The 27,795-nt window shown below is 39.7% G+C and overlaps 1 protein-coding gene, 1 long non-coding RNA gene and 1 pseudogene across 9 annotated transcripts in view; 1 reads left to right on the forward strand and 2 right to left on the reverse strand.

The window, feature by feature from the left end:
• Nucleotides 1–719: 719 nt before the first annotated feature.
• On the reverse strand, nucleotides 720–4,872 carry LOC145500592 (uncharacterized). The gene is made up of 3 exons (XR_014051123.1): nucleotides 4,676–4,872; nucleotides 1,185–1,277; nucleotides 720–908 (listed from the first exon to the last, which is right to left on the reverse strand). It is a non-coding gene; the product is annotated as an uncharacterized LOC145500592 (long non-coding RNA).
• Nucleotides 4,873–4,954: 82 nt separating this feature from the next.
• On the reverse strand, nucleotides 4,955–8,067 carry LOC145500138 (uncharacterized; annotated as a pseudogene).
• LOC145500591 (NLR family CARD domain-containing protein 4-like) overlaps nucleotides 6,996–27,795 on the forward strand; it is a 53,540-nt gene continuing 32,740 nt past the window's right edge. The window contains exons 1-8 of one of the 8 annotated variants that reach the window (XR_014051116.1): nucleotides 7,334–7,352; nucleotides 8,327–8,378; nucleotides 9,038–9,191; nucleotides 12,930–13,055; nucleotides 16,048–16,294; nucleotides 17,169–17,258; nucleotides 18,560–18,823; nucleotides 22,312–25,831. Coding sequence is in view for 1 of the 8 variants with exons in the window: in XM_081480113.1 (XP_081336239.1) it covers nucleotides 16,093–16,294; nucleotides 17,169–17,258; nucleotides 18,560–18,823; nucleotides 22,312–25,028 (3,273 nt within the window). In the remaining 7 variants the exon portion in view is untranslated. Of the gene's footprint in view, nucleotides 7,064–7,313; nucleotides 7,353–8,326; nucleotides 8,379–8,502; nucleotides 9,192–12,929; nucleotides 13,056–16,047; nucleotides 16,295–17,168; nucleotides 17,259–18,559; nucleotides 18,824–22,311; nucleotides 27,776–27,795 lie in introns of those variants that run through there. The other 7 variants (XR_014051122.1, XR_014051118.1, XM_081480113.1 and 4 more) reach the window with 7 other exon arrangements.

The following is a 27,795-nucleotide window of genomic DNA, read 5'->3' on the forward strand; positions in this document are numbered from 1 at the left end:
AAATCAGCTGTTCTTAGATTTTTTTGATTGGAACACACTTAACCTAATTACCTTCCATAAATCTGATGATAGCATGTTGTTTACAAGTGAATATATGAAAGATCATTTGTTGGAATTGTCTGTTGTTTCAGGAAAAAAAAATCCACATCCTTTCCTGAGAGGGATTTTTTTTTATTTGACCCCCTCCCCTGCCCCAGCACCCCTTTAGAAATTCCAGTTAACCTTCATTCTTTCCTCAAAAAACTTGAAACCCCCCTTTAAATTTCCAATGATCTTCCTTTAAATATGGGCAGATATAAATATTTCTGGAAAAACAATTTAGAGAGCCCTTTGTGGTCCGTAGTAAATTTTTAATTGCAACTTACACCCTAGCAGTGGTCTTGCAGAACAGTTTACGTAGCAGTGAGCTCCAAGCACATATTGTCTTTGATGTCTGCCTGGTTCATATGGTAATAAAGCTTAATCAAAGACACCTTCAGGTCTGAAAGTAATTATTATATTGGTCCAGACCTTTGACGATCTACTTACCATATCTTTTAGGCTATTAAGAAAAAAAAATGTGTGAGGAACAGAAGAAAATGGAGTAAAATATGTAAATATAGAAAATAAAATGTAATTGACTATGATCGTTATGCACTGTGACTGTTATTCTAGGAGAGGAGTCAAGATAGCTCTCTCTCCCTCCCCTCCCTCCCCCCTCCCCCCCCACCCATCCCCTTACACATACACGAAGTCCCAAATATTATTGGGGGCCCAAAGAGCTGGAAAATGTTTGGGGGTCCTACCCTTATAAGCTCTTATAACGAGGTCTTGATCTTCCAGTAATGCCCATGGTACCTTCATAGATGATAAGCTTTTTTCCAAATTCTGCCCTTCCCTTCTTCCTTTCCCTGTTTGTGCCTGAAAGACTGATCAAAATCGTGGAATTAGTCATTTTTCTCAAATTATCGTCTGTGACAGCAAGCATAATAATTTGTTGTGTGGTGTGAAACCTTGGTTTAAAAATGCTCTTCTTTCAAACTGAAGGATGCTACTGAGCTTAAAACTTGGAAGAAAACATATTTTGAGGTGCTTTTTTAGCCAAATCAGGATGAATATTATAAACAGAATTTGATGACGCAAGGGCGTAGCTGGGGAGGGGGGTGCTTCGGGGCCCATGCCTCCCCCTTGTGTAAACAACCTACCCTTGCATACGGCGGCTGCGCCAACAGTACGAGTAGCAGTCAAAACTGAGCTGTCCTACCGAAATGACACCATAATAGCCTTTTTCTTCACAGCTAAAAAAAAATAAAGACAATGTTAAAGTTGCTTTGGCCTCTTCTAATAGTTAACTTGACGAAGAACAGCATATTTTGTTCAATGTAACACAACTATTATCCTATCTAGCGATACTCGACGAACTACAAGTGAGTTGCCACGCCGGACCCCAAGCGGAAAATTAGATGCTTGGCCATGGAGTCACAAAATGACGGCTGTTCCGAAAACAAGGAGTGCGGAGTGCGGAGTGCGGAGTGCGGAGTCTTAAAAAAAACATAGGCACGCAAGGCGTGCAAGAGTTATTTTTTTGTGTGAAGTGTCGGAGATAGGAGCATTCATGGTACAGTAATGATTTGGTTAATTTGACAAGTTTTTTTGGTTGCGATGTTACATCGGTCATGGTAAGATAGCTAAATAGTAAGCCATAAAATGTTTGACTGAACAAACTAAAGTAATCTGACACGTCTCCAGATTAATGTAGATACCATCTTATTTTCTAGCAGGCAATTTGATTCGTTCTTTGATACAACCCGCACTGTGATTGGTATGACACGCGCACATGCATAACTCCCTCACTCACCGATCAATTAACCCTTCCAACCCCCAAGAGGAATTTTTGCTCAAAAATACTCAAGTTAATTTAGACACTTTTTCGCATTTTATACGAGTCGTAAGTTTACCTCTTTACACAACACAACACAACTTCACCGAAAATAGAAAGAAAGAGAAAAAAAACCCTGACACGTTGAAAGTCTGATTTAATTAAATTGTACTTTAACTTGGTGACGCGCAGTCTTCAAAGAGCATTTGAGCAGTTTTCATACTTTTTACCTTTAAAAATATCGGACTGAAATGAATGTCATCAAATAAAACTATTAAACTGCTACTGCAGAGACGTAAAAACCGTCCAGAAATGAAAGCTTCTTTTTTGTTTAATATCCTGGAAACAATAGCCGATAACTTCTCAGCTCTAATTGAATTTACTCCCATATAAAAAAACAAGTGTTAAGTTACCATTTGTTACTAAAGATAGCAAACATCTCGTGGGAAAGAGTGGTGACGATTCGTCCGCTCTAATTGAATTTACTCCCTTGTGAAAAACAAAAGTGTCAAATTACACTTTGTAACTAAAATATCTCGTTATACTTACATGCAACAAGAACAAAGCAATCGTTATCTGCACTTACTATTGTAAATGTTAGAACTGTTTCAAATCGAAAGTCTCGTCCCCTCTAAAACATGTCCTAAGAACTAGAAGCGATGACTCGCGACCTCTAATTGAATTTACTCCTTGTGAAAAACAAAAGTATCAAGTTACCTTTGTAACTAAAAATAAAAATATCTCGTTGCATTTGCATACTGTACTACTAACTCACGAACTGCTTCAAACCTCAAGGCTCATCTCGTTCATTGAACTAAAATCTTCAGCCTAACCCACAGAAAATGTCGAAGTAAACCCAATATATGAATACTTCCTCCTATTTTATAGAAGTATAAATATGGCCGTTCTGAACTCTATCGGGATCATATCTTCTCACATACCATTTACCTTTACAACAAGAAATTTGATTGGCTGTTTATAGTAGATTCAATCTGATTGGTGTGACATACATACATCTCTCACTCACTCACTCACTCATCCATTGACCCGTGCATAACATACCCGACGCGCCGACTAAGAGGTATTTTTTTACAAAAAAATAAGTCAGAAATTAAACACAGAAATAAAAAAAAATAGAAATAAAAAAATTTAAAAATGAATTAAGAGAATAATTAAATACCTGAATAAACTAGAAATAGAAATTTAAGAAATAAAATAATGATTATTAGAAGATTCACACCGCCTGAGGTGGACTGTTCATATCGCGTATATTTCATTCAGTCCAAATGGTATATTCAACTCACGATTTTCATAGTTAGCAGTTCACTTTTGGGGAAAAAAGTAAAGAACAGTCCAGTTTTGACCATATCTAGAAAATTTTGAAAAATTACACCTTAGGTTTCCTTGGAAAGCCGTGCTGCCTCGAAACAAACTCAGGCTTTGCTTTCAAAAATAAACTGCCCTTGTGAATCAACCCTTGAACCACTCAACAACTTGTCACCTGCGCGTCCTGAAGTTCTCGCAGTTTGATTCATGAAATTCAAACTAAAATCTTGAAACTTTTTTCAGCGCTGAAAAATAGTAAGATAAAAAAATATGGATTGACAAATAAAGAGACAAATAAATACACAGGTAAAGTTGCACTTTGAGAGGACAAATTCTAAAAATAAAATATTTCCCCCGAAAAGCTATTTAACTGGCAGCGCCGCTTGTCCCGCCAATTCCACGTGCAACTGCGGCCATGTATTTTTTTGGAATTTAATATCTTCTCCGGTCGAAAATTACTGATTTCAATTTGGAAATAAAGTAAGGTTACTACACACTACACTGAAGGCTTTTAACGCAAAACAAAGAAAAAAATTGCTAAAAGATGCTATTCACGTCGTGAAAATGATTTGGGTCTGAAAATAGTTGAAACACGGGGAACTAGGAATAAGTTAGCCTCTGAAAAAGGTTTTAGTTTGGATTTCATCAATCAAATTGCGAGAACTTTAGGACGCTCAGTTGACTAGTTGTTGAAGGTGCAATTTCTGACATTTTCTAGACATGGTCAAAACTGGACTGTTCTTTACTTTTTCTTTCCTAAAAGTGAATTGCTAACTATGAAAATCGTGAGTTGAAAATACCATTTGGACTGAATATGAACAGTCCACCTCAGGCGGTGTGAATCTTTTAATAATCATTATTTTTATGTCTTAAATTTCTATTTCTAGTTTATTTATGTATTTAATTATCATTTTAATTCACTTTTAAATGTTGTTTATTTCTATTTTTATTATTATTATTATTATTATTATTATTATTATCATTATTTTATTAGACTCCGTACTCCGCACTCCGCACTCCGTACTCCGCACTCCGCGTTTTCGAAACAGCCCACAATGACTCACGATGACGTCGACATTTTTCTTTGTCCCAGGCTTGCCCACGGAGTAATCAACTGATAGTAAAAAAGCAAGCTGTACCGCTAGTCACTCAGCATGTGCACGCCCTTGTCATGTTGATCAGTTCACTTTTCACAAAATGTTTGATATTATTGACTTACTTTTTACAATCTGACAGTTTTTGCAATTGTAAATCCCTTTCCGTGAGTCTTTAGGTACCGGTCATTATTTATTGCCTGGTTGGGGGGGGGGGGAGGGGGGGGGGCGGAGTATTTTGGGCTGAACACGACGAAATTTAGCCGATCCCCCCTTTGAATGTTATATCACCGAAGTGATCCCCCTCCATGTCTTCGCACCCATATTCAACTTTTGAGGTGTATATATTCAGTGTTTTTTAACATTCAGGTAGAATTTCAATCTATGATGTACTTACAGTATAATGAGACCCTTATCCCGCAGTCTCAAAAGTGTCTCTTGATCCGTGTCTTTTTCTAGTCTGGATCCCATTATCTGTTGTCAGCTGGCATGCAGCAATATAACAATCTCAAATGGTTGAACAGTGCAAAGTTACTTTTTTAATAGAGTGCAAATTTAATAAGAGTCCACCAAGTACCTATGAGCATGTCATATTCAGCAGTAATTCTGCCATCTGGAAGGGCAAAAATGAGTGAAATGAGACGACTATTCTGTTGATCTATAGTGTTAGATCAGCCTTTGTTTTTTTTTTTTTCCACTTTTTCTTGTTTTCTTGTTTTCTTTTTGCTTTTTTGGCTTTTCATTCAGTGTGTGCTTGTACCGTGACTTCAGCTATTTGCTCATCTGGTACAAAAGTTAGATCTTGTATACGAACAGTTGACTGTTCATCGAGGTCAGCAATGACAAAATCTTGTTCGGTATTCTCGTAGTCATCTGACTCGTCATCAGACTCCGCCTCTGATTCTTCACTCTCTTCTTCGCTGCTGGACAACTCATTTCCATTGCCTGTACTTTTTGTCTAAAGTAATGACAGCGAATTGCCTTTATCTTGTCCAGCTTTAGACCAACAGTGGTCAGGCCATGTTCTTTAAGGTAAAGGTCAAGCTGTCTCACCTTCAGCTTCTCAACTTTTCCATTCTCAATGAGTGTGCCCCACTTGTAATCCTTGTATGTTAGCTCCTCTTCTAATCTTCTTTTCTCGTTAGCCTCCCTTGTTCTAATATCCTTCCTGATGTTTATATCATTTAGATGACCAAGGTATTCAATGACATGCTTTTCCTCGACATTGTAGGTAGCACAGAAAGCAGCGACGGTGTCTGGATTATATTGTCCGCAGAGATAGCGTTTTGTTCGTACAAGTCCTTCAGAAATTTCCTCGGTTGATAATCGTCTTGAGTACGATCTGTTGTTGGCTTTTCGTACACATCCATAAAATGTCCTGGATTTTCTTTGTCTGGCAAAGGCTGGGAGATTCTCTCTGTTACTGGTCCCACCCATCTGTTGTTGGTACACCAGGAACAGAGTATGGAGCTTGCATCTCTTTGGCTATTACAGGCATCCCGACAAAATTCAAAAAAGGGCTCTCCTCGGACATAGTGGTCCTCAATAAAGCTCTCTATCTTTCTAAAATAGGCCGCACCAGGTATTTCGGCCTTACTGTCTTCTGAAGCATTTCGGTACGCATTAAGCTCAGAAGCATTAAAAAAGAACAACTCTTCGGAAGACTCACTCAACCTACTACTGATGTAATTCTTCAGGACAGGGGCGTCGTCTATCCTTTCGGCGACCTGCTTGCAAACATGCCAAGCGTTTTTTTCCATGCGCTCTTTTTCGTACTTTTCGTGGGAATGGAGAGACATGGCCTTGATTTCGTCTTCAGAGAGATCTTCGAATCGACGGTACTTCTCCCATTCCAGCGTTGCACCGTCAACAAGAGCGTCTGAAATGGCCGAGTTTGTTCGTTCGGCCTCGCCTTGCCAGGTGTCACCTCTCAAGCGGTGGCATCGTACTCGGTAATCCGAGTTGTGAATTCGACCCAGCTCAGCACCGCGAAAGCGAACTTCATATTTAGAAACGCCAACACCAGGTCCGGCATCTGTCAGATCTGCCCATCTTGGCTTCACGGGTGGCAAGCAGAGATCGCTAATTATTTCAAGGCCCTGTTTGCAAGCATTGCTTACTTTCAAAATAGATTCAACTCTGGAATCTCCAGTGTCAACTGAGCCATCACTGTTTGCTACTTCGTCAATAACATTTAAAATGCCTTTGATGGTCGGCATCATACGACAGGCAAGCAAAGACTTATTGTGCTCAGACATTTCCGTTACCTCCGACAAGTGAAGCATTTTTTCCAGCCGTAGTTTTAGATGATCTGCTCTTTGCTTTTCATAAACGAAAAACTTACAGTTTTGCTTTTCTGAAATTTTGTCACCTCTTCCACCTCTGTCATATCGTGGTACTAGAATAAGTTATCGTGCAATCTAGCACAGCATTTGCGAAATCCAAGAGAATATTCAGCGTTTGTTCCTGTCTTTTCAACTTCAAAGGCTGTTAGATCCTCGTGTCGCTAGCGAATTGTTTCGCTTGTCCAGACACTCCCCGAGGATCCAACTATTGCCTTCGGCCGAACGATCACGTGGTGCCGATCATCATTAGTTATAAGCTTCTCATCATTGTCGGCCATGATGCTAGACTTAGTGAAGATGCGATGTGATCCGGGAGTCACATAGACCATCTTTTCCAGCCAATCATACTTTGGCAACTTTCTTGCTCTCTCGTTATCTGAAAGGGTCAAGATCCTTAGATTACGTGCTTTCTCAAAACGCTCCGAAGTCCCAGGTCAGAGGTAAGCTTTGTCATCCATGCTTCGCATGAAGCGAAACTTTCTATTCTCAGCTGCATTTCGTGCACCCCAAAATCGCTTCTTGATGTTCTTTACGTGGGCTCTTTAGTAATGGGTGTTTTCATTACTCTTTTCCTCGCCTTTGGGTGTTCTTTTCCAGCAAAAAAGACCCTTGCCAGTATGTCGCTTCGCCTGCAGGCTTCTTTTGTTTCGTGGTCTGGCCCTGTTGTACACTGTTGTAGCTGAATGTATCAACTTCTTCCCGCGCTGTTCAAGCCGGCATTTGGCTATGGTAAGCAGGTTTTTCTTCTTTACTCTCTGACCGGTGTACAGAACCGTATCGTGCCGTCTGCCGTGATAGCTTGCTTTGTCTTCTATTGCCTTTGCTATAAAATCTTCATCATCGCCGTCTAGCCTCGACTTAGGGCCTTGGCTAGACAGTTTTTGTCTCTTAAGCCTGTTGCTTTCAATAAGACTCAGTGGAAGCTTGGCGTTTAAGCATTTGACGTTTTCTCTGATAATTGTGGGTTCACAGTGAAAAAGCTCCTCCGTGTCTTTAACTTTTTCCTTGAGATTTTGTACGTCGTTTTGGATTTCTTGTAACGTTTTGGATGACTAAAACGTTACAAGAAATCCAAACGTTTTGGATGGTGAAACAGTCACACACAAAGAACACATTTTATGATATATGTATATTTTTTCTTGTTGCTGTTGTTGTTTTTAATAATTCCGCGTCGTTCGGCCGCGTTCAATGAACTTTTCTGTTGACTCTTTTCCATTGACTCTATTCGATTCTCTATAAACGAGTTTGAAACATGGAACTTTGATATTTGAAATGTCAAAGATTTTAAGCAGTTTCAATCCATTGTCACTGATACTACATGCACAACAATTGATTATTTTATTATATAATTAAATAGCATATTTTCGTAAAAAGGAGGCGATCATTTGACATGGTTTTATATGTTAAATATTCATGGAGATCCCACCGCCACCAGAAATTCCATTTTCTTATTCTGGTCCCCCCCTTTGTGCCTGTCAATTACGCCTGATCCCCCTTCCGTTTCTCAGAAAACCATGTGGTCCCCCCCAAAATCCTCCGGCCCCCCACCCCCACCCCAGGCGATAAATAATGACCGGTCCCTTAATGCCATCTTCAGGGAGAAAAGTTGCCTGATTTCAATGCCTTCCTGTTAACGCACATTGATGTCAGGCAATAAATTTTCTTCCGCCTGCTGAATCCTGATTGGTCAATTCAAATTTCAGGCGCGGCAGCTGTTTGCAGGGCAACAGGTGGCGAAAACGACACGACAATCTAGTGAGTAACCTCACTTTGACACAGTGTGACCCCCCCCCCCCTTTGAAAAATCCTAGCTACGCCCCTGTGACGTCCAGTGGAGAAGGAAAGGGAGTGGTCGGTGTGCTGTGGATCAAACCCCGGGGGGGGGGGGGCACTGCCATATATGGGCTATATAGGTATGTGCCGCTGTGAAGGGCCTGGTTTTCAAGCAGTTTACTTTAGGATAGGGTATATAAATCAGAGCGTTTGGGTCTAGAATAGGTATAATTTTTCACAAAACTAACTCGTTGGTTGAAGATTTTATCTAGACTAAGGAAACCAGGAATTGCCACACAAAAATATACTGATAAAAAACTCAAATCGGCAAGTTTAAATTTACGCAAATCAGCTTCAACAGTGTCGATAGATGGGGGGATTTGGGGAGTTCACTCTAGTATAGGGTAGCAAAATTCAGCTCAACTAGCTCTGGTTTAGGCTAATATAAGGGTTCCAGAGTCCCAGCGGCACATCCCCACCCAGAAATTCCAAAAGTACCCCCCCGGGGATCAAACCAACCCAGGAGGCAAACAGTTCCCAGCCCAGGAGCATATCCTGCTAACCAGATGGGACTGGGACGAGACCCTGCCCATGCCCAGTACACCCCAGTACTGGTTTTAAAATGTCGTTAATGTCGTTAGGCTCTGGGCGAGATCGGTAGGAAGGTGGTGGAAAGTGCAGAGTAATCAAGTGTCTGAACACGAGGAGCGTGCGGAAGGAAAGAAGGGTTTTTGAAACAGAAAGATTCTTTAATTTGAAGTTTGTACGTTGTTTTATGAGACCCAAGCCTGCCAGGTATGTAAATGTATACAAACTACGTCTTTTATAAGGGTTTGAAGTTGTCTTTCAGTCGCATGTTCAGTTGGATGATTACATAAGCGATTTGAGTGAGGCCTTGAGCAACTCTTATTCTTTTATTCCAATCTTTCGCCGATCTACAGCATTGTCAGGAAATACAAAGAAAATAATCCAATGTGCGTGATATAAAAAGCGGAGTAGTTGAAACGAATAATTATAATAAGGACAATGAGTTGTACGAATGTGGCGATGGTAACAATAACATAGAAAATCACTAATGATAGTAGCGAGAACAAAGATCTATTGAAGCAATCTAGTTTAAAATTAGTGGGAATAAAAAATTATGAGTGCGTTCGTCTTCTACGCCTGTGATATAACTTAAATAGCTGTCTGTTGCTGAAATCGTTATCTTTGTGAACAGCTGAAGTTTTGTAGACAGATGTAACATAATGACAAAGTCCACTATTTTTCTGTAGAAAATACACAGTCGAACCTCTTTTAAAAGCAGCCACTCTGGACGAGACAACTGGATTAAAACGTGAAATTCCCTCCGTGGTGGGGATATGGATATTTTCTGGAACTACACATTACAAATACTGGTTGTAACAATTAGAACCTGTGCTATGCCAGATATAAAAACCTCTAAAAAACCACACTTTAGATGTGGCCCAAAAAATATACATAGAAAGGTATTCTTTATCTAATGCAGCAGCACAAGATCAGAGGAAAGGGTACAAAATCAATTATTGTAGAATATTTTACAATTATACATGCAAGGCTGAAGGTGTTATAACAAAAGCTTAAAGTGCAACTAACCACCAATTTTTTTTCTTTTAATGAAATCTACTAGTTTTCCCAATTACTTAAGCGAAAAAATTACCTTGATTAATAAAATCCCTGTGTTCTCACAGGCCTTTAAAGTTGTTATTTATGTGCCCACGACTGAGCATAGTGGGATCTGGGTCAGGCTTCTGGTGACATCATTGAAGGACCTGGCTAAAATCACTCTAGACATTTGACTGGGTTTTGAGCTCTGTGGAAGCATATAAATTTGGGGTTTTTGTGCTTCATATTTTATAAAAAATGGACAAGACTTTTAAATGAAAGAACTGTATTATCTAGCAATACAATTGGGAGACTGTCTAGTTACGATTAGGACCATCATGGCAACGCTGTAGATATTTTTTACGATTTTGAAGTGTGGGTCGCCAGTCAAGCCCGCCACACTGCAAGTCACTATCGACAATTTGCCTGGCCATTTGGCTAACCTACTAATCAACATACAACACTTCTTTTAGACTTAGTACTCTTACTGCACCCTTGATAGTTCATAACAATGAGAGCATATTTTTCTGCTAATTATTCAAAAATGTGAACAAATTTGTCTTTTTGCTTCATTATTGCCCACCGACCATATGTATACAAAGTCAGTTTAGTGTGTATGAGCATGAACATTGTGAGTTACACAAATTTGCATTTTTCAAACTAGTAAGTGAAAATCCTTTGACAAGATCTTGACAAAAGGTTCAGTATGGTATCAGTTACATGTAAATGAATGCACTTCTCCTTCACTGTTCTTTTGTTTTAAAAGTTGTTTTTACGTTCACTAATAATCTGAATGTTGTGTTTTGGTCAAAAACAAACTCATTCTTTAGCTTCCTTTCAGTGCTAAAATCTCCGTCGGCAAAGTCAAATCTAAAAATTAATTGTTAGTTTTACTTTGCCCATATACTTATCAATACTTGATTTGTAATAAGTTAACTGAGATATATTTCATTGCTCAAAGAACAAAACAATGGTGTATGCAGAAGGGTCTTTGAGAAACTCAAGCACTGATTGTCGACCTCGTTTGTGTGGCTGTATATAAAATCCACAAATAGCTAGTTCTGTAGTTCGAAGTCTCACTAATCTTAATCACCTCGTTATAGAATGTACTTGTCATTGACTATTTGTTTAAGAAAGCTCTCCATTTCGAGGACAAAAAAACTTGATGCATATAATTTGCTGTAAAACTACACTTGTCTCCATTATTTTAAGCTGCAACCCGAGATCGAAGACCTCCTCAATGGATCCTGGGCGGGTCCGACTTTCCACAAGTCAGCACACTTCTTTTGTCTTTTTCTCGCTTCTGGACTTAAGTGTCTCTGAGATAGAGGTGTTGAATGAAGAGGATTGCTCTCTCCTCAGCATGCCGTAATCCCTCCAAAAACACATCTTCCTCACATTCTGCGATGATTTTGAATCACACTATCACATGTTTGCATACATTCTTCTCAAAAGCAAAACATTGTTAGTCCTTTGATGGTGTCACCGGCCAACTAGCCCCATTCTTCGCTATTTCTCAGTTGTGGCTGCAGAAAATGCCAATTTTACGGACAAATTTTCACAGTGGTGATCAGAAGAATGCGGAGACTTACATAAGCAAAAAGTCATTTTGGGGGTTAGTTGCACTTTAATAAATACCGGTAAGAGGATGAGCACAAAGCCTGACTAACCTAGAATGACCTAAATCTCCTGCCAAAAGCATATTCATTTGTTAATAGTCCCAAAACATCCAATGGCACCCTGCAAGCTTCTCCATCGTCCATCATTCTAAATCGTCCCTCAATTGTCAGAATTAACATTTTTTGCTGTTGTTTTTTGTTGTATTCAAGGAACTTTCGCCATTCTTTGAGATAATGATAAATAAGGTACCATAAGCTTAAGTTAGGCTGAAGCTCAAGCTTTAGTTAAGCTTCATAGTGAAAATTAATTTCTGTCTATCACTATGGGCTTAATCTTAAATTTGTACTGGTGATAAGCATATAATTAGGTTAAATATACTTATTTAACCTAGTTAACGATGAGGAGTGTGTTGCTTGGTAGTTGGCGTGGGGTTGGTGTCTATTAGCACTTTTGGTGGCATGCTGTGGCGTTTTTTTGTTGTTGTTGCTGGGGTTTGCGTTACTGTAGTAGGCCTGGTGCGGAGCAGTTTCCTGGGCCCCCGGGTCAGCGGTTTATTGTTGCAATTTATACGTGTACCTTTACATGTGGTCGTAGTTTTACTGTGCTTAGTGTTCAGGGCTTCTTAATCAGTTTTGGAGTTTTTTAGTGTTTTCTCTCACCCTCCTCTCCCTTTATTATTATTATTAACTTATTTATTATTATTTTACTAGTATTTTTATGGCTATTTTGTTATTTATTATTATTGTTGTTGTTATTATTATTGTTTTTTATTGTTATTATTTTTATTATTTCCACTGACTGAGCTCCTGGCTCTGTGTGAAGGGTACTTGGGCTGGGGCTGGGTATGGCGGGCAGGGCCCGTGGCTGGGTTGCAGGTAGGGCAGGCTTTTGGGGTGCTCTTGCTACCTGGGTTTGGAGTTGGCAGCTCTAGCTCCCAGGTTCCTGTAATAGCTTACTTTTGATATCTTTCTCAGTGTTTTGATACGGAATTCTCCAAACTTTCTGTTTCTGTCATGCAACTTGTTCCATTGATCTTGAAGGTCAAGAATTTTAATCTTTCCTTTGTAAGACTCTCTTCTGGTTGCTTGTTTGCATCTCACTTAATGTAGCCTGGGCAATTGTTTGTAGTACATTTTTCACACCTATTTTGGCCAATTTTTGGCCTTTTTGGGGGGAAATTTTTGGAATACATGCGATTTATTTGATGGTTTTGTGATGGAGTTGGCAAAGCTCTATTTTTAATGTTTCTTAAAGTCAGCAATCTCTTGAAGCGAATTTCAATTTTTTCAGGTTGGCATCTCTTTGTTGAGCTTCTTACTAGCAACCTTGTTTGGTCAAGATTGTAAAGCCAGGTGTTATTATATTGATATAGAAGAGTAAGATCAAGACTCCCATCCAAGGTGTGAGAGTTGGCAGGTACTGTAGTAGTGATGGTTCTGAAACTGCTTCTTTGTTAATGCAGGGCATCTGACAGGATGTGGTGGTGCAGATCCACATAATTCGCTAACATCTGTATCCTCTGCAAAATCAGAGCTTTTTTCGGAATAAAACAGAAAAACTATTTCATATTAATTTAACAATAATGCAGCTGCTTTCCATCCCCAGGAGTAAAAATTCCGGAGATTTAGGATTTCCCCTAAAACAGTGATGAAAACACGCCATTTCGTTTGTGATGACTTTGAACCTCTAGGCATTCCATCCATCTTTAATTTGCGAATAGCCTGCAAACTAGTTTTTCATTGTTTGATGTAATGCCTGGTTACTCAGTTACAGATGTTCCAAGAACTCAACAACAAATTTTTCACATAAAATATGGAATACTTGTGTTAAATGAAGAAATACCCGTCAACAAATACTTACTAGTTACAGATCAAGGATAATTGTCAGAGTTGGCGGGCATGATGTTTAATTAAGTTTATTCTATTATTAAAGAGCTTAAATTGTGGATAAGACTTTGAAGTACTTTCATTTTACTGTTAATTGTTCGGTACTTTGGAAAGGCTTTATTATCAATTTTTGAGTTATTTTTCTGTAAAAAAAATACCTCTTAGTCAGCGCATCAGGTATGTTATGCACGGGTCAATGGATGAGTGAGTGAGTGAGTGAGTGAGAGATGTATGTATGTCACACCAATCAGATTGGATCTACTATAAACGGCCAATCAAATTTCTTGTCGTAAAGGTAAATGGTATGTGAGAAGATCTGATCCCGACACAGTTTAGAACGGCCATATTTATTCTTCTATAAAAGAGGAAGAAGTATTCATATATTGGGCTTACTTCGACATTTTCTGTGGATTAGGCTGAGGATTTTAGTTATGAACGAGATGAGCCTTGAGGTTTGAAACAGTTTGTGAGTTACATGTAGATATGAGATATTTTTATTTTTACTTACAAAGGTAACTTGATACTTTTGTTTTTCACAAGGAGTAAATTCAATTAGAGGTCACGAATCGTCACTTCTAGTTCTTAGGACATGTTTTAGAGGAGACGAGATTATTTAGATTTAAAACAGTTCTAACGTTTGCAATAGTAAGTGCAGGTGACGATTGTTTTGTTCTTGTTGCATGCAAATATAATGAGATATTTTTATTTTTTAGTTACAAAGGGTAATTTGACACTCTTGTTTTTCACAAGGGAGTAAATTCAATTAGAGTTGACGAATCTTCACCACTCTTTCCCACGAGATGGTTGCTACCTTTAGTTACAAATGGTAACTTAGCACTTTTGTCTTTTATATGGGAGTAAATTCAATTAGAGCTGACAAGTTATCGGCTATTGTTCCCAGGATATTAAACAAAAAAAGCTTTCATTTCTGGATGGTTTTTACATCTCTGCAGTAGCAGTTTATTTTTATTTGATGGACATTTAATGACATTCTTTACACTCCGATATTTTTAAAGGTAAAAAGTATCAAACCTGCTCAAATGTTCTTTGAAGACTGCATGGCACCAAGTTAAAGTGCAATTTAATGAAATAAGACTTTCAATGTATCAGAGAGGTTTTTTTCTCTTTCTTTCTATTTTTGGTGAAGTAGTGTTGTTGTGTTGTGTTGTGTAAAAAGGGTAAATTTATGACTCATATAAAATGCGAAAAGGTCTCTTAACTTAAATATTTTTGAGCAAAAATTCCTCTTGGGGGTTGGAAGGGCTATGTGATCGGTGAGTGAGGGAGTTATGCATGCGCATGTGTCACACCAATCGCAGTGCGGGTTTTATCAAAGAACAAATCAAAGAAAAAAATAAGATGGTATCTACATTAATCTGGAGACGTGTCAGAGTACTGTAGTTTGTTCAGTCAAACATTTTATGGCTTACTATTTAGCTATCTTACCATTACCGATGTAACATCGTATGTACATCATAAATTCCCAGTTTCTTCCTTGCTTTACATCCCAACCAAAAACACTTGTCAAATTAACCAAATCATTACTGTAAACAGCTCCATGAATGCTCCTACCTCCGAGACTTCACACAAAAAAAATAATAGCTCTTGCATGCCTTGCGTGCCTATGTTGTTCACTGTTGAAATTTACGCATAATCCAGTGTGTTTTCTGCGTAATCTTGATTCATTTTTCCTCATTTTGGCCCACAAAAATTTCCACATAATGTAATTTGGTTTTTTTTTTTTTCACTCTGTCAGTTTTGTTTCTTTCAATGTTTCTGCTACATGGCCAAAGGAAATTCTTAATCAGAAGTTTGCCTCATCTGTTTTTGCAAAAATAATGAAATTTTAATTATGATAAGTAATAATAACTGGACTGAGTGGAAAACAATTCAGGAAGTAATCGGGCAAGTAATTTCAAAATTGGACAAGTACATGGCATGAGGCCAATTTAAAATTACTAGCACGATTAATCCTGATGCAAGGTCCAATTTGTATCATTAACAAATTTCGAGATTATTATGAACCTCTTTTGAGTGAAAAAGTCAATAGAGTGTAGGGAACGTGAGGAAGGAAGGAGGCCATTAAAGCTCACTCATTGACATGTGAATAGCGTACATGTAGTATCCAATTCCAGGTATCCAAAACTGACTGTGACAAAAAATTAAAATTGGATACCTTCAATATGACACCCACGTCAGTGGCAGATCTAGGGTAGCTAGGGGAGGGGCCCGGGGTGCCCGGTTCCCCCCTCCCTTATTTGAGGTTAAAAAAAAAAAAATAGCAGGAGTCAGAAAAGCCAGCAGGGCATGCAAAAATACCCCCCACCCCCACCCCCCTGCACCCCCACCCGGTAGCTCAAGGTCTGGATCCACCACTGCATGTGATTGTGCAATGAATTTGCTTGACAAATAGGCATGCAGAGGACCAGTCACGATACAGCATTTTTTTAGAGAGATGATTAGGATAGTTATTTTTACTCATGATAAGTAATAATACGCAGTTGTTGATCTTCTCAATTAAGGCTTCAGCAAATGCTGAGTGATCAACTGAATCACTACTGCCACAAATGGATAACAGGAGGGAAAGAAAGACATCAGGCGAGTCAACTGCCAGTGACGACTCAGAGACTGCATCATGCAGACCTTATTATCTACCAGAAACACCAGCTGCTGCTTCTTCATCTCAAGTAATAAGATCAGCTTTCAGTTCTTCAGCATCTTTATCAAGAGTTGGTGATTATTCACGATCACCTGCAGGAAGAATGTCAGGTAACCTCAGTGAAATCTGTGGCCCTTTTGTATGGGTTGATTTTGTTGTTGGTTCTAGCTCTAGCTCCTGGGATTAACAATTTTCTATGGGTTCTCCTGTTGTCAGTAATTTTGTCCTTGATCTACCAAAGCCAGCATGTCTAAATTCCAGTTTGATCTGGAAACAGTAAATGAAAATGAACAGCCACTCTGGATATACTGTAATTCATTTTGATATGTTTACTTGATATGTTTCTTTTCTTATTTCTCTCTTTCCCATTTCTCACATTTAGCCTGATGCCTCTTGTTAATCTTGTTATCTACTTGCCAATCTATACAAAATAATGGGTGTGCCTTTTTCCACCTAAAAGAAACGCATTTTAGTAAAGGGTCTTCATTCAATGCTAAGCACCAATTTGTTTAGCAAATTATTGAGGCTTAAGTTATCATTACACAACACAAATTTGAAGAAAACTTGCAAGAGAAATTAAGTTGTAAGGAACATTAGCTGTTATTGTAGATGAGTGGTTATTGCATTGAGAATTTTCAAACAATGAAAGTGTTTTACTGTCATTCTTACATCAGCCACATGGCATAATTTCTTTTAGTTGAATTCTTCTCACAGACCTATTCCAACCCTCTTCCCTTTTGACACATAACTGAGTTCTCCTTGCATGCTCAGTTTGTTAATGACACTGCAATGAGCCGCTCTACAACCCATACCACCACCCTACCCCACAAGCTAAGAGCTGCTGCAAAGCCAGGAAAATAAATCCTGAGGGACTGGGATTATTATGCACAGTGTACATAGTTCAGAACAATGTAAGTGACTTAACAAACGAATGCTGTGCATAAATCAAGGAGATATTGTTATCATCAAATTTTGTTTTTGCAGATAAATCAAGAGAGGAGAAAAGAAGATTGTCACCCAGTTGGAGTACACCAGATCCTAAACAAGCCAAATTCACGCATGGGGGTAAAACAGGTTATTTTACATGTATTTTGTATGTCCTCAGTATATACATACAACAAAGCGAGCCAAGGAATGCATAGGCCTATTTTAATTCCATACTCTAAAAGTCTTCATCATGGTTTACAAATCATGCTGCGGTGTTTTGTCAGGTTTTGAATCCTTAGCTTTACCTGATCATTGTCCAGGGAGGTGAGCAAAGATATTTTTACAATTTAACATTCCCAGAGCAGGGTAATGCAGCGGTAACAGCTGGGCGCTCACTTCTTACCATTGTGTCCTGAGTTTGAGTTCTGGGTTCAGCATGATTTATGGGCCTAGTCTATTTTTGGTTCCCGTTCTTTCTCTGAGGGTTTTTACCAGCTTCTCTGAGTTTTCTCCCTCCACAAGAACCAATTAGTTTTAAATTCTAATTGTATTCAAAGACAGAATACATTGACATAGTCACTGCAATCATGTGAATGTGCTTTAATTCCAAGTTATTTTTATTTTCATTTTCACTTCCAAAACAGCATGATTTAATGGCCCTTGCTCGTTAACATCAGAATAAAAGTGTTTATTACTGAATTCAGCTAGTGAATTAATTATCAATAAATTAGTTTAATGAATAGTTTCATTTCCAAGGCTGCTGCCTAACAGTCGCCCAATCGACAGGGGCACTCTAGTTTTGTGCAGGGAGTTTTGGCAGAACAGTGACTCCCGGTCAGTGGAGCCCCTTCTGACCCCCCCCCCCCTTACTGACCCCTCACTGACCCCCCTGGTGACCCTCGTCGTTCTTAAACTCGACCGCGCGCCAAAGCAAAAAGCCTGAAACCAGCGCTTGATTGTCCAGACATTAGAGCCGGCTCACAGGCTAGAGGAAACCCAGCCACAATTATTGTTCTCCTCCGGACCAATTTCCCAGCTAATTGATTACAACAACACGAAACACCACGAATACAAAGTGTTAGGCTGATGGGACGCAGTGAGCCTCATTTTGGTCATGCGGACTCGTGCCAGGCTTTCTTGCGAATTTCACTCTTCCCTAGGTGTACCTTCGCGGTTTGAAAAGTGACGTCTTTTCGCTATGAAGGAATAAACAGGGAGCCAAACTATCATCGTTATTAGCGAGAGCATACGTCCAAACCTCTCCTCTGTGTCCCCTTTTGTTTTCAACTTGAAACGTTTTTGAACTGTAAATTTTTCAATTGCAGTTTTCAGTGGTAAGCATAACTTTAAGTAAAAAATAATGCTCTTTTCAAAAATCGAATTGTAACTTTGATATGTAACAAACTGCATCATTGGTTAACTGCAAACTTTTCCTCTTTCTCATATAGTTGTTTTTAAAGAAGGCAGACCTGGTGACCGTGATCTAGATGAGCTTGCAGGAAAGATTTGTGCAAAGTGGCAGGAGCTGGGACTTCGCCTTGACATTTCTCAAGACAAACTGGACGAAATAGATGCTAATGAAAAACGTAAAGCATATCGGATGTTACTTCACTGGAGAAATACAACAGCTTCGGCTGCACTTTATCGTGACCTCTACTACGCTTTAGGATATCACACAGTTGGTCTGAATAACGTGGCCAAAGAATTTTGTGGTAAGTTACCGTGTGACTACTTGAACCAGGTGGGGAAATGAAAAAAATAGCTGAGGATAGGGTCTCCTCACAATCTACACGACATTATTTTTAACCTTCGCACATTTGCCACAATACAATAGTTTTCACTCACAGGTGATGTAAAGCAACGTTTTCTTAACTGTTATGAAATAATGCCCATAGGTTCGGATTAAGTTAAGGTTACTGTATACCTTCAGGGGTGTCTCGCGTCCAAGCGATGTAGCGCGTCCGGTCTAAGCGGTAGATACCTAAACCACCATATCAAATTAAAGCTTATAGAGCTGGCTATCAGACTATACTAAGAATTTTGAAATGAAATGAATTGCCGATTTTTTTTCAGGACCACTAAATGCGAGCGCCCTAATCACCTTTTGGAAGCTACAAGTCAAAGCCAGTTTTGTTTTTCGCCCTTTTTTTTTCCCGGTGTAAGGACAAAAAGCGCTTAAAAAGCGTGTCTGCGTTTTGCCATATTCAACTGCAGTAAAAAGTTACAGAACACTTTCGAAATAGGATTTAAAAAATGTGAAGTGATCGTACAAAAATCGCTCTCGGAGAAAAAAATATTTCGAAATAAACAATTCGCAGACACTTTTTTGTTTATTATATGTTAATCTAGCTACTGTCCAAATTTGAGGGCAATCGAAGAAATTCCCTTTGAGTTGTAACTTTTTAAAGAGCCTGCTTCAAGCGAAAAAATTTATTCGAGAAAACAGCGCTAAGAAAAATCTCTTCCTTCGCAAACCAACACCGCCCACAAACACCTTCAACTGGGTTCTCAGATCACTGAGCCAATCAGCGTCTGGAAAGTTTTTTCTCGCGGTGACATTTACGCGCGAATCTCCAAAGCACCCTTGTGTTTCGCAATGCGCTCAAGGTGGAGGGATAATTTTTCTGTAGCTCGGTTTTTGTTGAAGCTGGTCTGGCAAAATGGGGAAGACGAAAAAGGATACGAACGCTAGAGTGGCTGCGCGAAGAAAACAAAAGAAAGCGCGGCGAAGCAAATGTGCATAGATAATATTCCAGTGGATCTCAATGAGTCCGACGATTCATCGGTATCGTACTCAAAAGAAGAGTCACTGTAAAAATCGCTGTTATCGCTGTCAAGTTCCCAAATTTTTTACAGAACCTTTCTCTTCTCTTGACTCGATCTTTTTGCCCGCTTGATACGATAGCCATAGCTTCATCCGCGAGGCCAATTTTCGCTTCTTCACTCCGAGATGTATTTTCATTCGTTCTTCGCTGTTTTCGCTTTTTCGAACTGGTCCACGGAGTTTTCCGTGGTCCATGTTTACTTATAACTTAATAGAATTACACCTAATTCGAAAACTGCTTGGATTAACAATGCTGATCAACTGAGTAGAGGTGAGTAGCCAGCCAATTCGTGGTATCCATATAGGTGATGTTCCCGCGAAAGTCGTCTCGGTTGATTGCGTTATAGGGCTGTCAATCAAGAGGGAACTTTTACTTCCGGTCATAACGTAAAAACTTTATTTCTCCGCCAATATTTAGTTTTTTTTCATTTTTTTTTCAGAAATTAGAGATTACTCTTCGACCATTACTTTGACCCAAAAATCCAAATTTGAGGAAAATTGCCGATCTGAAGGTATACGGTAACCTTAAGGGGGGACTTCAAAGATGACTTTCTTGAAGGGGTTACGGGAGCATTCCCCGAGATATATGAGAAAATCTAGACAAATCAATAGAGCATTGTTACGCATTGAAGAAGTTTCAGAGGCAACCTTTAATTTCAGTTTCAACCACGTTGTATGTTACATTTACAATGCAAAGCATGGCTGGAACATTGCTCGCCTACAGTTTGTATAAAGTTAGCCTGCGAACGCAGACGTATTTCCGGCTGTCACTTGGTTCCGCCGAAAAATAACGTCTGCGAACCCGAGCCAGCATACGATTTCTGTGACGTGATGACTTTTGTTTCTCCTTGGCCAATCAGATTCCATGATAGAATGAAACTCGAGCGCTCCTCGCAGCGAATACCTCGCGCAGTAGTTCTGGGGTTATTTGAGCTAAACTGTGCTTGGCTTAGAATTCCTACGTCACAGAAATCGTTTTCTGGCTCGGGTTCGCAGACGTTATTTTTCGGCGGAAATACGTCTGCGTTCGCAGGCTAGTATGAAGTACAATCAGTAGGGTTAATGTCTACTTTGCTGTTACACGTAGACCAATTGGTAAGTGACTAGGAAAATTAAAGGAAAAAAACCTGCAGTAGGCTTTAGAAAAAGTTTTCTTTTCCCGCGGTTTGAACCCAAAAATAGTGGCTTCCGTTTGGGTAAAAAAACATAGACAAAATTCTTTAAATTCCTTGTGCACACGCGTGTAACTTAAGACATACGAGGTATATTTATTTTTGCAATGCATTATAGTGCCACTCCTTTACTTCAAGTTCAAAAATAGAAAAGCTGCGAATAATTTACACTAAAATCGATCTTTGAGTCAAAAAGATCTTCTAGTCGAAAACACATTGAAGACAGTTTGCACGATTGTAGACTGTGATTTCCAACATTTGGTGATGTGGCCTTTGCATATACATGTAAGATGTTACATTGTTCTCAGATGTAGTGTTTCCTTTAGTGCATTATCAATAACTGACGCATGCCTGAGGCCCCATGCACACTCAGTACGCAGGAGGAATTTGAAAACGGAGTGTTCACTCCGAAAACCCATCTAATGTTTTCCGCCTACACAACGCAGGAGGAATTTGAAAACTCAACAATCACCGGTCATTTGAAGAAAATTCCGTCGGGGAAATCAGGTAATTATTTTGACGCCTTCGTTTTGGAAAAGCTCCGTTTACAAAATGTTTTCGCCGTCCACACGAAAACGAAAAGCCGGCGTCCCGTTTTCGTGACAGAGTTAGCGTGGACGGAAGGCCTAACCGGAGAAACAAAGCTACGTTTACAAATTCCTCCAAAGTAGTGTGGACGAAGCCTTAGAGTGCATAATCGAGTAATGATACTCGCGAGAAGTTAGGAGAGCATGAAAAATACCCAAGACAAAATTCCCGCCTGCATCGTAAAGGCTGGTTTCCATATCATCGCTACGATCGCCACAAAAAAAGCAGTTCAGCGCTCATTGCGATCATATGGAAACCACTCTTCAGTGATCGTAACGATCATTACGACAACGATCACTGAGATTGACTGAAGTTCTATGTCAACGATCGTAGCTATCATACAGAGACTGGTTCTCGTAAGGATTGGTTAACTTTTTCTTTAGCGATCGCATTGGCCAGAAGGAAATCATCCCTGACTCGATGATGCTCAGCTAAATACATGAATCAATCGTTTTATAACATTGCCATTGAAAATGGACGAACGACGAGGACTGCTCGCGCGAGAAAAAAAAAAAATCCTGTGAATTAATGGTTGATTGTAGTGCATAGGTACGTCTATTGAATGTGATAGCTACAGTATGTTATTCTTTTAAGTCCTTATTCGTTATCATTGCAGTTACTGACCCAGCCGCATCTACGGAGGACATTTTTGATGTGCAATCCTGTCGAAGTAAACTTGCAGAGCATTACAAGAGAACCGCCATAGTGCCTACCTCTGTGTGGTCTAAAACATCAATTGTGGACATTCACCAGATCTACACTCGACTGTCCTGGGTGAAAGAGGAACAAACCCCAGCTGGGTCATCACGGTATGAACTGGAACACTACACGGATGTGTTCACTGCAAACAAGAACGGTATTTTACCAAAGAGGATACTCGTGCAAGGACAGACGGGTATTGGGAAGAGCACTTTCGTCAAGAAACTGGCTGTGGACTGGGCTGAACTTGATGGAACGACTACAGGAGACCTAAACAAAGATATCTTGAAGAAGTTCGAGCTTTTGGTTGTCGTTAATCTCAAAGAAGTGTCTAAATGCCAAAGCCTCAAGGATGTTATAAGTCGCTCAGCTATTTTCGCTCGGAAGGATAAACATCTTACAGATAGCCTGCTGAATTACATCACCAACAATGAAGACAAGGTTTTGCTGGTGTTTGATGGATACGACGAGTATCGCTGCGGCAGCAAGTCCGAGATCTACGATATATTCAGTGGAAATGAGCTGAGAAACTGTTGTGTCCTGATAACGTCTCGAATTTCCAAAGCTGACGAGCTACGAGCGTTTAAAGTCGACATGGTTGGTGAGATCACCGGGTTCAGTAAAGAGGACAGAGAGGCCTTTATGATCAGAATGCTTGGTGGCGAAGCAGAAGCAAGAGAACTGAGTGGTCATCTTGTTAAGCGAAGGCTGGAAGACTTAGCGAAAGTTCCGCTTCTTCTTCTCTTCTTTTGCACCCTGTGGAAAAAGGGGAAGTCCAAGAGCTTTCCTGAAAGCAAAACAAAATTTTATTTTGCGATCGTCCAATACGTTTTGGATTACAATCAAGGGAAAGACTCTCCTGCTCGGTTTGGCAAAGTACACGATTCCAAAGATGTCCTTGCTGAAATCGGAAAGGTGGCGTTGGAATGTCTTTTGAAGGACGATCATGTGTTCGAGTATGATCAACTGTCCGCTACCGTTCTTTGTGATGAAAGTCTTATCATTGGCTTACTTCAAATTACTGAGTACGCAGAAAATCTTCGACCTGCAGGAATGGTATCTTTCATCCACAAGAGCATTCAGGAATTCTTGGCGGCATGGTTCGTCACCTACAGATGTGTCCCTGGAGGAAATCTCGGTGGAATTGAACAGCGCGCCCGCACCTTGGACGATTGCAAGGCCTTGAAGAATGTTTTCCAGTTCGTTTGCGGTTTGTCTGACGATGGAGCAGTGAAGGTTTTTCAGCACTTAGCATCAGTCAGGATCTCCGACCCAGCACTAGATTTATCAAAGACAATACCAGATGAAGAAAAGGAGACAGACGTGCCACTGTGTGACGTCACTCGCAGGCATGTGAATTTTAATGACTTGGTTGACGATTCTTTTAAAGAAGTTCAGTCAAGAGCTACACTGGTGAGACTTTGGTTGGATTGCACAGCAGGGATCATCCTGGTTACCGATCTTCGACCATTTCCTCAACATATTCCAAAGTTGACACTTTTAAATGAAGTTGCTTCCTGTAAAGCTTTAATTTTTTATCGTTATTATGATCGTTATCGTTTATTTTCTAATCAAGGGAGGGATGGCATGTCAAAGTTATACGACGTTCTGGCGTTATTCGATTGTTTACATGTCCCGCTGAGAATAACCGAGAACTCTGCTGATCTCTTGATTGGAGATTTTCTAAGGCAGTTCAACACTGTAGGATGCAGCCACTGCGGTTTTGATTGCATTCTTCGTTTCCATTATGGAAAAGTTCAGTCTTACATAACAGGTTTAAAGCTGTGGTGTAATGACCATGCGAGACTATTTACTGAAACTTTTACCATTTCCACTCCACTCTGCTGCACAAATCTGTGTTCAAAACAGTTATGTTTGAAATTCTTAAGATCTCTTGACTTCTATCACCTTGTGGGCGCACAGTCATTCAAAAGTCTTGGTGCGGTTTTCAGAAACTGTAAACATTTGAAAACCATTGAATTTGATGGATACGCGCTCGGTATTTGTGAACTGCTGGATCCAGTACCAAATAGCAGTAAGTGCTTTTTGGCCATTGGTACGGACTCGGGGAGACCAAGGTCATTTGTTTCCACTACCAAACCGACATCGGTTGAAGTTGAGAAACTAGCTGGTATTTTACCGCGATTTAACGTCACCGATCTTGACCTTAAGTTATATTACTGCTGTGCTGCAGCAGTAAACAAACTTGTTTCTAGTATCACACACAGGACTCTTCAGATACTGACACTACGTGGTATAAGCCTGACTCCCGCAGTAGCCGCGGCGCTCGGTCGATCACTTCCTAAAATGTCCTTAGTCAAACTCGAGTTAATTGGGCTGAATGAAAGCGTTTCGCAAGTGGTAGAAATGGAGGCGCTGTGTGGAGGGATCAACAAAACATACCCAGCTTTGGAATGGCTTAATGTTCAGAGTTTTAACGCAAGGGGTAGCCTTGCATCCCTCACCAAGCGCGTTCACTTCTTTCCAAACTTGTTCCGCTTTGTTCTGTTGGGCTTAAATGTGGATGACTGTGAATTGCATGGTCTGCTGGAGAGCTTAAGATCCCTTCCTCATCTGAAGATACTGGACGTAAGAGGACGAGATGGAACCTTCTATGAAGCAAGCACTGCCTGAGGTTGATCTTCGTTATTTCTAATGCCAGCTTAGTCCACTCAGTGAAGAAATGAGTATTCTGGCAGAAGGAGTGATTGTTGTCAATGTCACGTGACTTGAACTGCTCGTCCTTGTACCACGTACAAGCTGACATTACTTGAGATCATAGAACAACATCTTTCAATGACAGGCGATACCATTGTTTCTCGAGCTGCTCGTGTAAACACCGTAAGCTTATTTCAGAATGTAATTCTCTACAATTTTCAATTGATATCTAAATCGGATATTCAGTGTCACAAGTGAAATTTTTCGGCTGTAGCGCTTAACTGACTTGCTATCAAAGAACAAGTCACAATTTTTGTTTAATTTTTGTCACAATATCGTAGCGGAGAATTTTATATTGAATTAAATTAACAAATCATTTGATACCCTGGATAAATAAGATAAAGATACATACAGTTAATGCGCTAGAAAATGTATCGTCTAAATAGAAAAAAAAACCGATAATGAACTGTTTAGTTGAGCTTAGTTGAGCTTAGTTTGCAATACATGCCACATTGTTCTAAGATGAGCAGTAATTTTGCAAAAAGTGTAAAAACGTGCATTATATATTCGAACATGCAAGTAGTTAAAATTTTCCAAACTTATAGCTGTTCTTTGTTTTTCCTTTCTCTTAGCCCAATTTTAGAAAATAGCACTTGAAGACTGGCTTCCGTTTGAACTTTACGATCACAGCCAAAATGGTTCAGCGATCGTTGCAGTTATATGGAAACCACTCTGCAGTGAGACAGGCTTTAGTTCTATTTCGACGATCGTAGCGATCTGTGAAAATCCAGTTAGGTTCGCTCAATTTTTCTGTAGCGATCGTAACTATCACTTGGAAAGCAGCCTTTAACTGCTGCATGAAGGAAAACCTTCGTGAAATCCGAGGTGTGATTAATCCAAATGCGCTAAATCTCGTGAGACTGAAAACAGGTGTGTGAGATCTTTTGGCCAGTTGTAAGGTAGGAACCAAACTTTGAACTAGTTACTACTAGGTTAAACTAAATACGGGGGAAAACTTGTTTTTTACGAGTAGTTTTACGTTTATCTCAATGAAGTTTGTTTAATTCAATGTGGAGCTAAGGCACGTTCCTGTGTCAAACTATATTGCAGTGTATTTGAGATCAACGACATCAAGCTAAACTGTAATTTAATTTGAGTCGCAATAAGTCGGACGATTACCCAGAGCCTAAATCAGAGTTTGTAATGTTTTCGAGGCAAGGGGGACTTTCTTTGAGGGCTTTGCCTGTGGTGGAATCTTGCAGTTACGTTTTAGTTTTTCATACAGACCGAGTTGACAATTCTATGAAAAGCGGAAAACCAATTGCATGGTTTTGTACCAGTATGGCAGATCCCTAACATATTAACTTGGATTTTCGGGAGAGTGCATCTCAAGGGGACGACTGAAAGTCAATGTATTCTGTAACATTCCTTCGGCAACAATCATAAGATGGTGGACGTAAAATTTTGCAGGAACTCAGTTACAGACAAGAGACCGCGCTTTACGTACTTTCCCCTATTTATCTGAAAAGTTATTCAGAACTGGCAGTTGGTTTTTTTCTTTAGCATTTTGTTTTTCAGTAGGCTTTCTCATTTAATGGGTTTTCTCAAATCGCGAAGAAGGAGCGAGGAAGTGAAGTCCTTCCCTTTTTTTGCGAAATTAAAACAAGCCAGTTTAGCATGAAATTTTACAGGGATCTCTTTAGAGCGCAAGCCCGTAGTAGGGGACAGGGTTATTTTTAAACTTCCCCTTGATTTACTTCTTATTTGTAAGCGACAAACTGAAACGGGGTTTTGAAAAGAAAGTATTTTTTCTCAAATAACGTAGCTTAATTTTGATCGTAAATTGGGAAACTGTTAGTAGACTGGAAGTGTGCGGAAAATTTTGAGACTGTGAGAGCCGGAGAGAGACTGTGAACAAACCGGCTGCCCTCCGTTACTCCACGCGCCCCTTCAGTTTTAAGAACGTTTAAAACTGATAAGCAATAATTTAAGCTGCAAACTTTACCGGCTGACTCGACAAGAAAGATATTTTTATGTCCTGTATTTCTCTTACATCTTATGCACTTTCTCCAGGTAGAGCAGCTGTACTTGTATCGATCTACAATCATGGACAAAAGTCTTGGGACAAATTTGAACTTTTGATGCTTTTGCGCACACGCCAGACGCGAATACTACTTCACCTGCCTAACCTCGCCCCTCATCCGGGCAAGCCTGCACCTTTCCAGACAGGTTCTGGGATTGGCTAAAAAAACAATAGAAGGCATAATGACACAATAGCCATGTCACCGAAAACAATAGCAGCTGCGGGATAACAGAACGAATCAAAATACAGGTCTGGAAGAGGTGCTGGACTACTGGCTCATTCCCCATACAATGTTGAAAGCTACTCCTACAATTTCTTCTGATTTTCAACATTGTATTGGGTGGGGAGGGGGAACAATAACGCGTTTTTGAAAGGAAAACAGCGCTTTTTTAAGCTTCAGTAGTAAAACGCGGATAATCGGTTAAATTACTTAAGTGTCTCAAGGACCTTTGTCCACAAATGTACCTGTAGCGGGCTTAATTTGAATTCACGTGGAGTAAACAATTGAAATGTTCCTCGCTATTTAACCCTTTACTCCCTAAGAGTGCAAATTGGCACACGACGTCATAACTTTGTGAATATTTGATAGATTTCTATGAATTTTTGCCACAAAAATTGTCTTGTGAAGATCTGCTCATTGAAGTTATAAAATTTTGACCC

Source organism: Orbicella franksi, chromosome 10 (assembly GCF_964199315.1).
Source record: "Orbicella franksi chromosome 10, jaOrbFran1.1, whole genome shotgun sequence".
Classification (NCBI taxonomy): domain Eukaryota; kingdom Metazoa; phylum Cnidaria; class Anthozoa; order Scleractinia; family Merulinidae; genus Orbicella; species Orbicella franksi.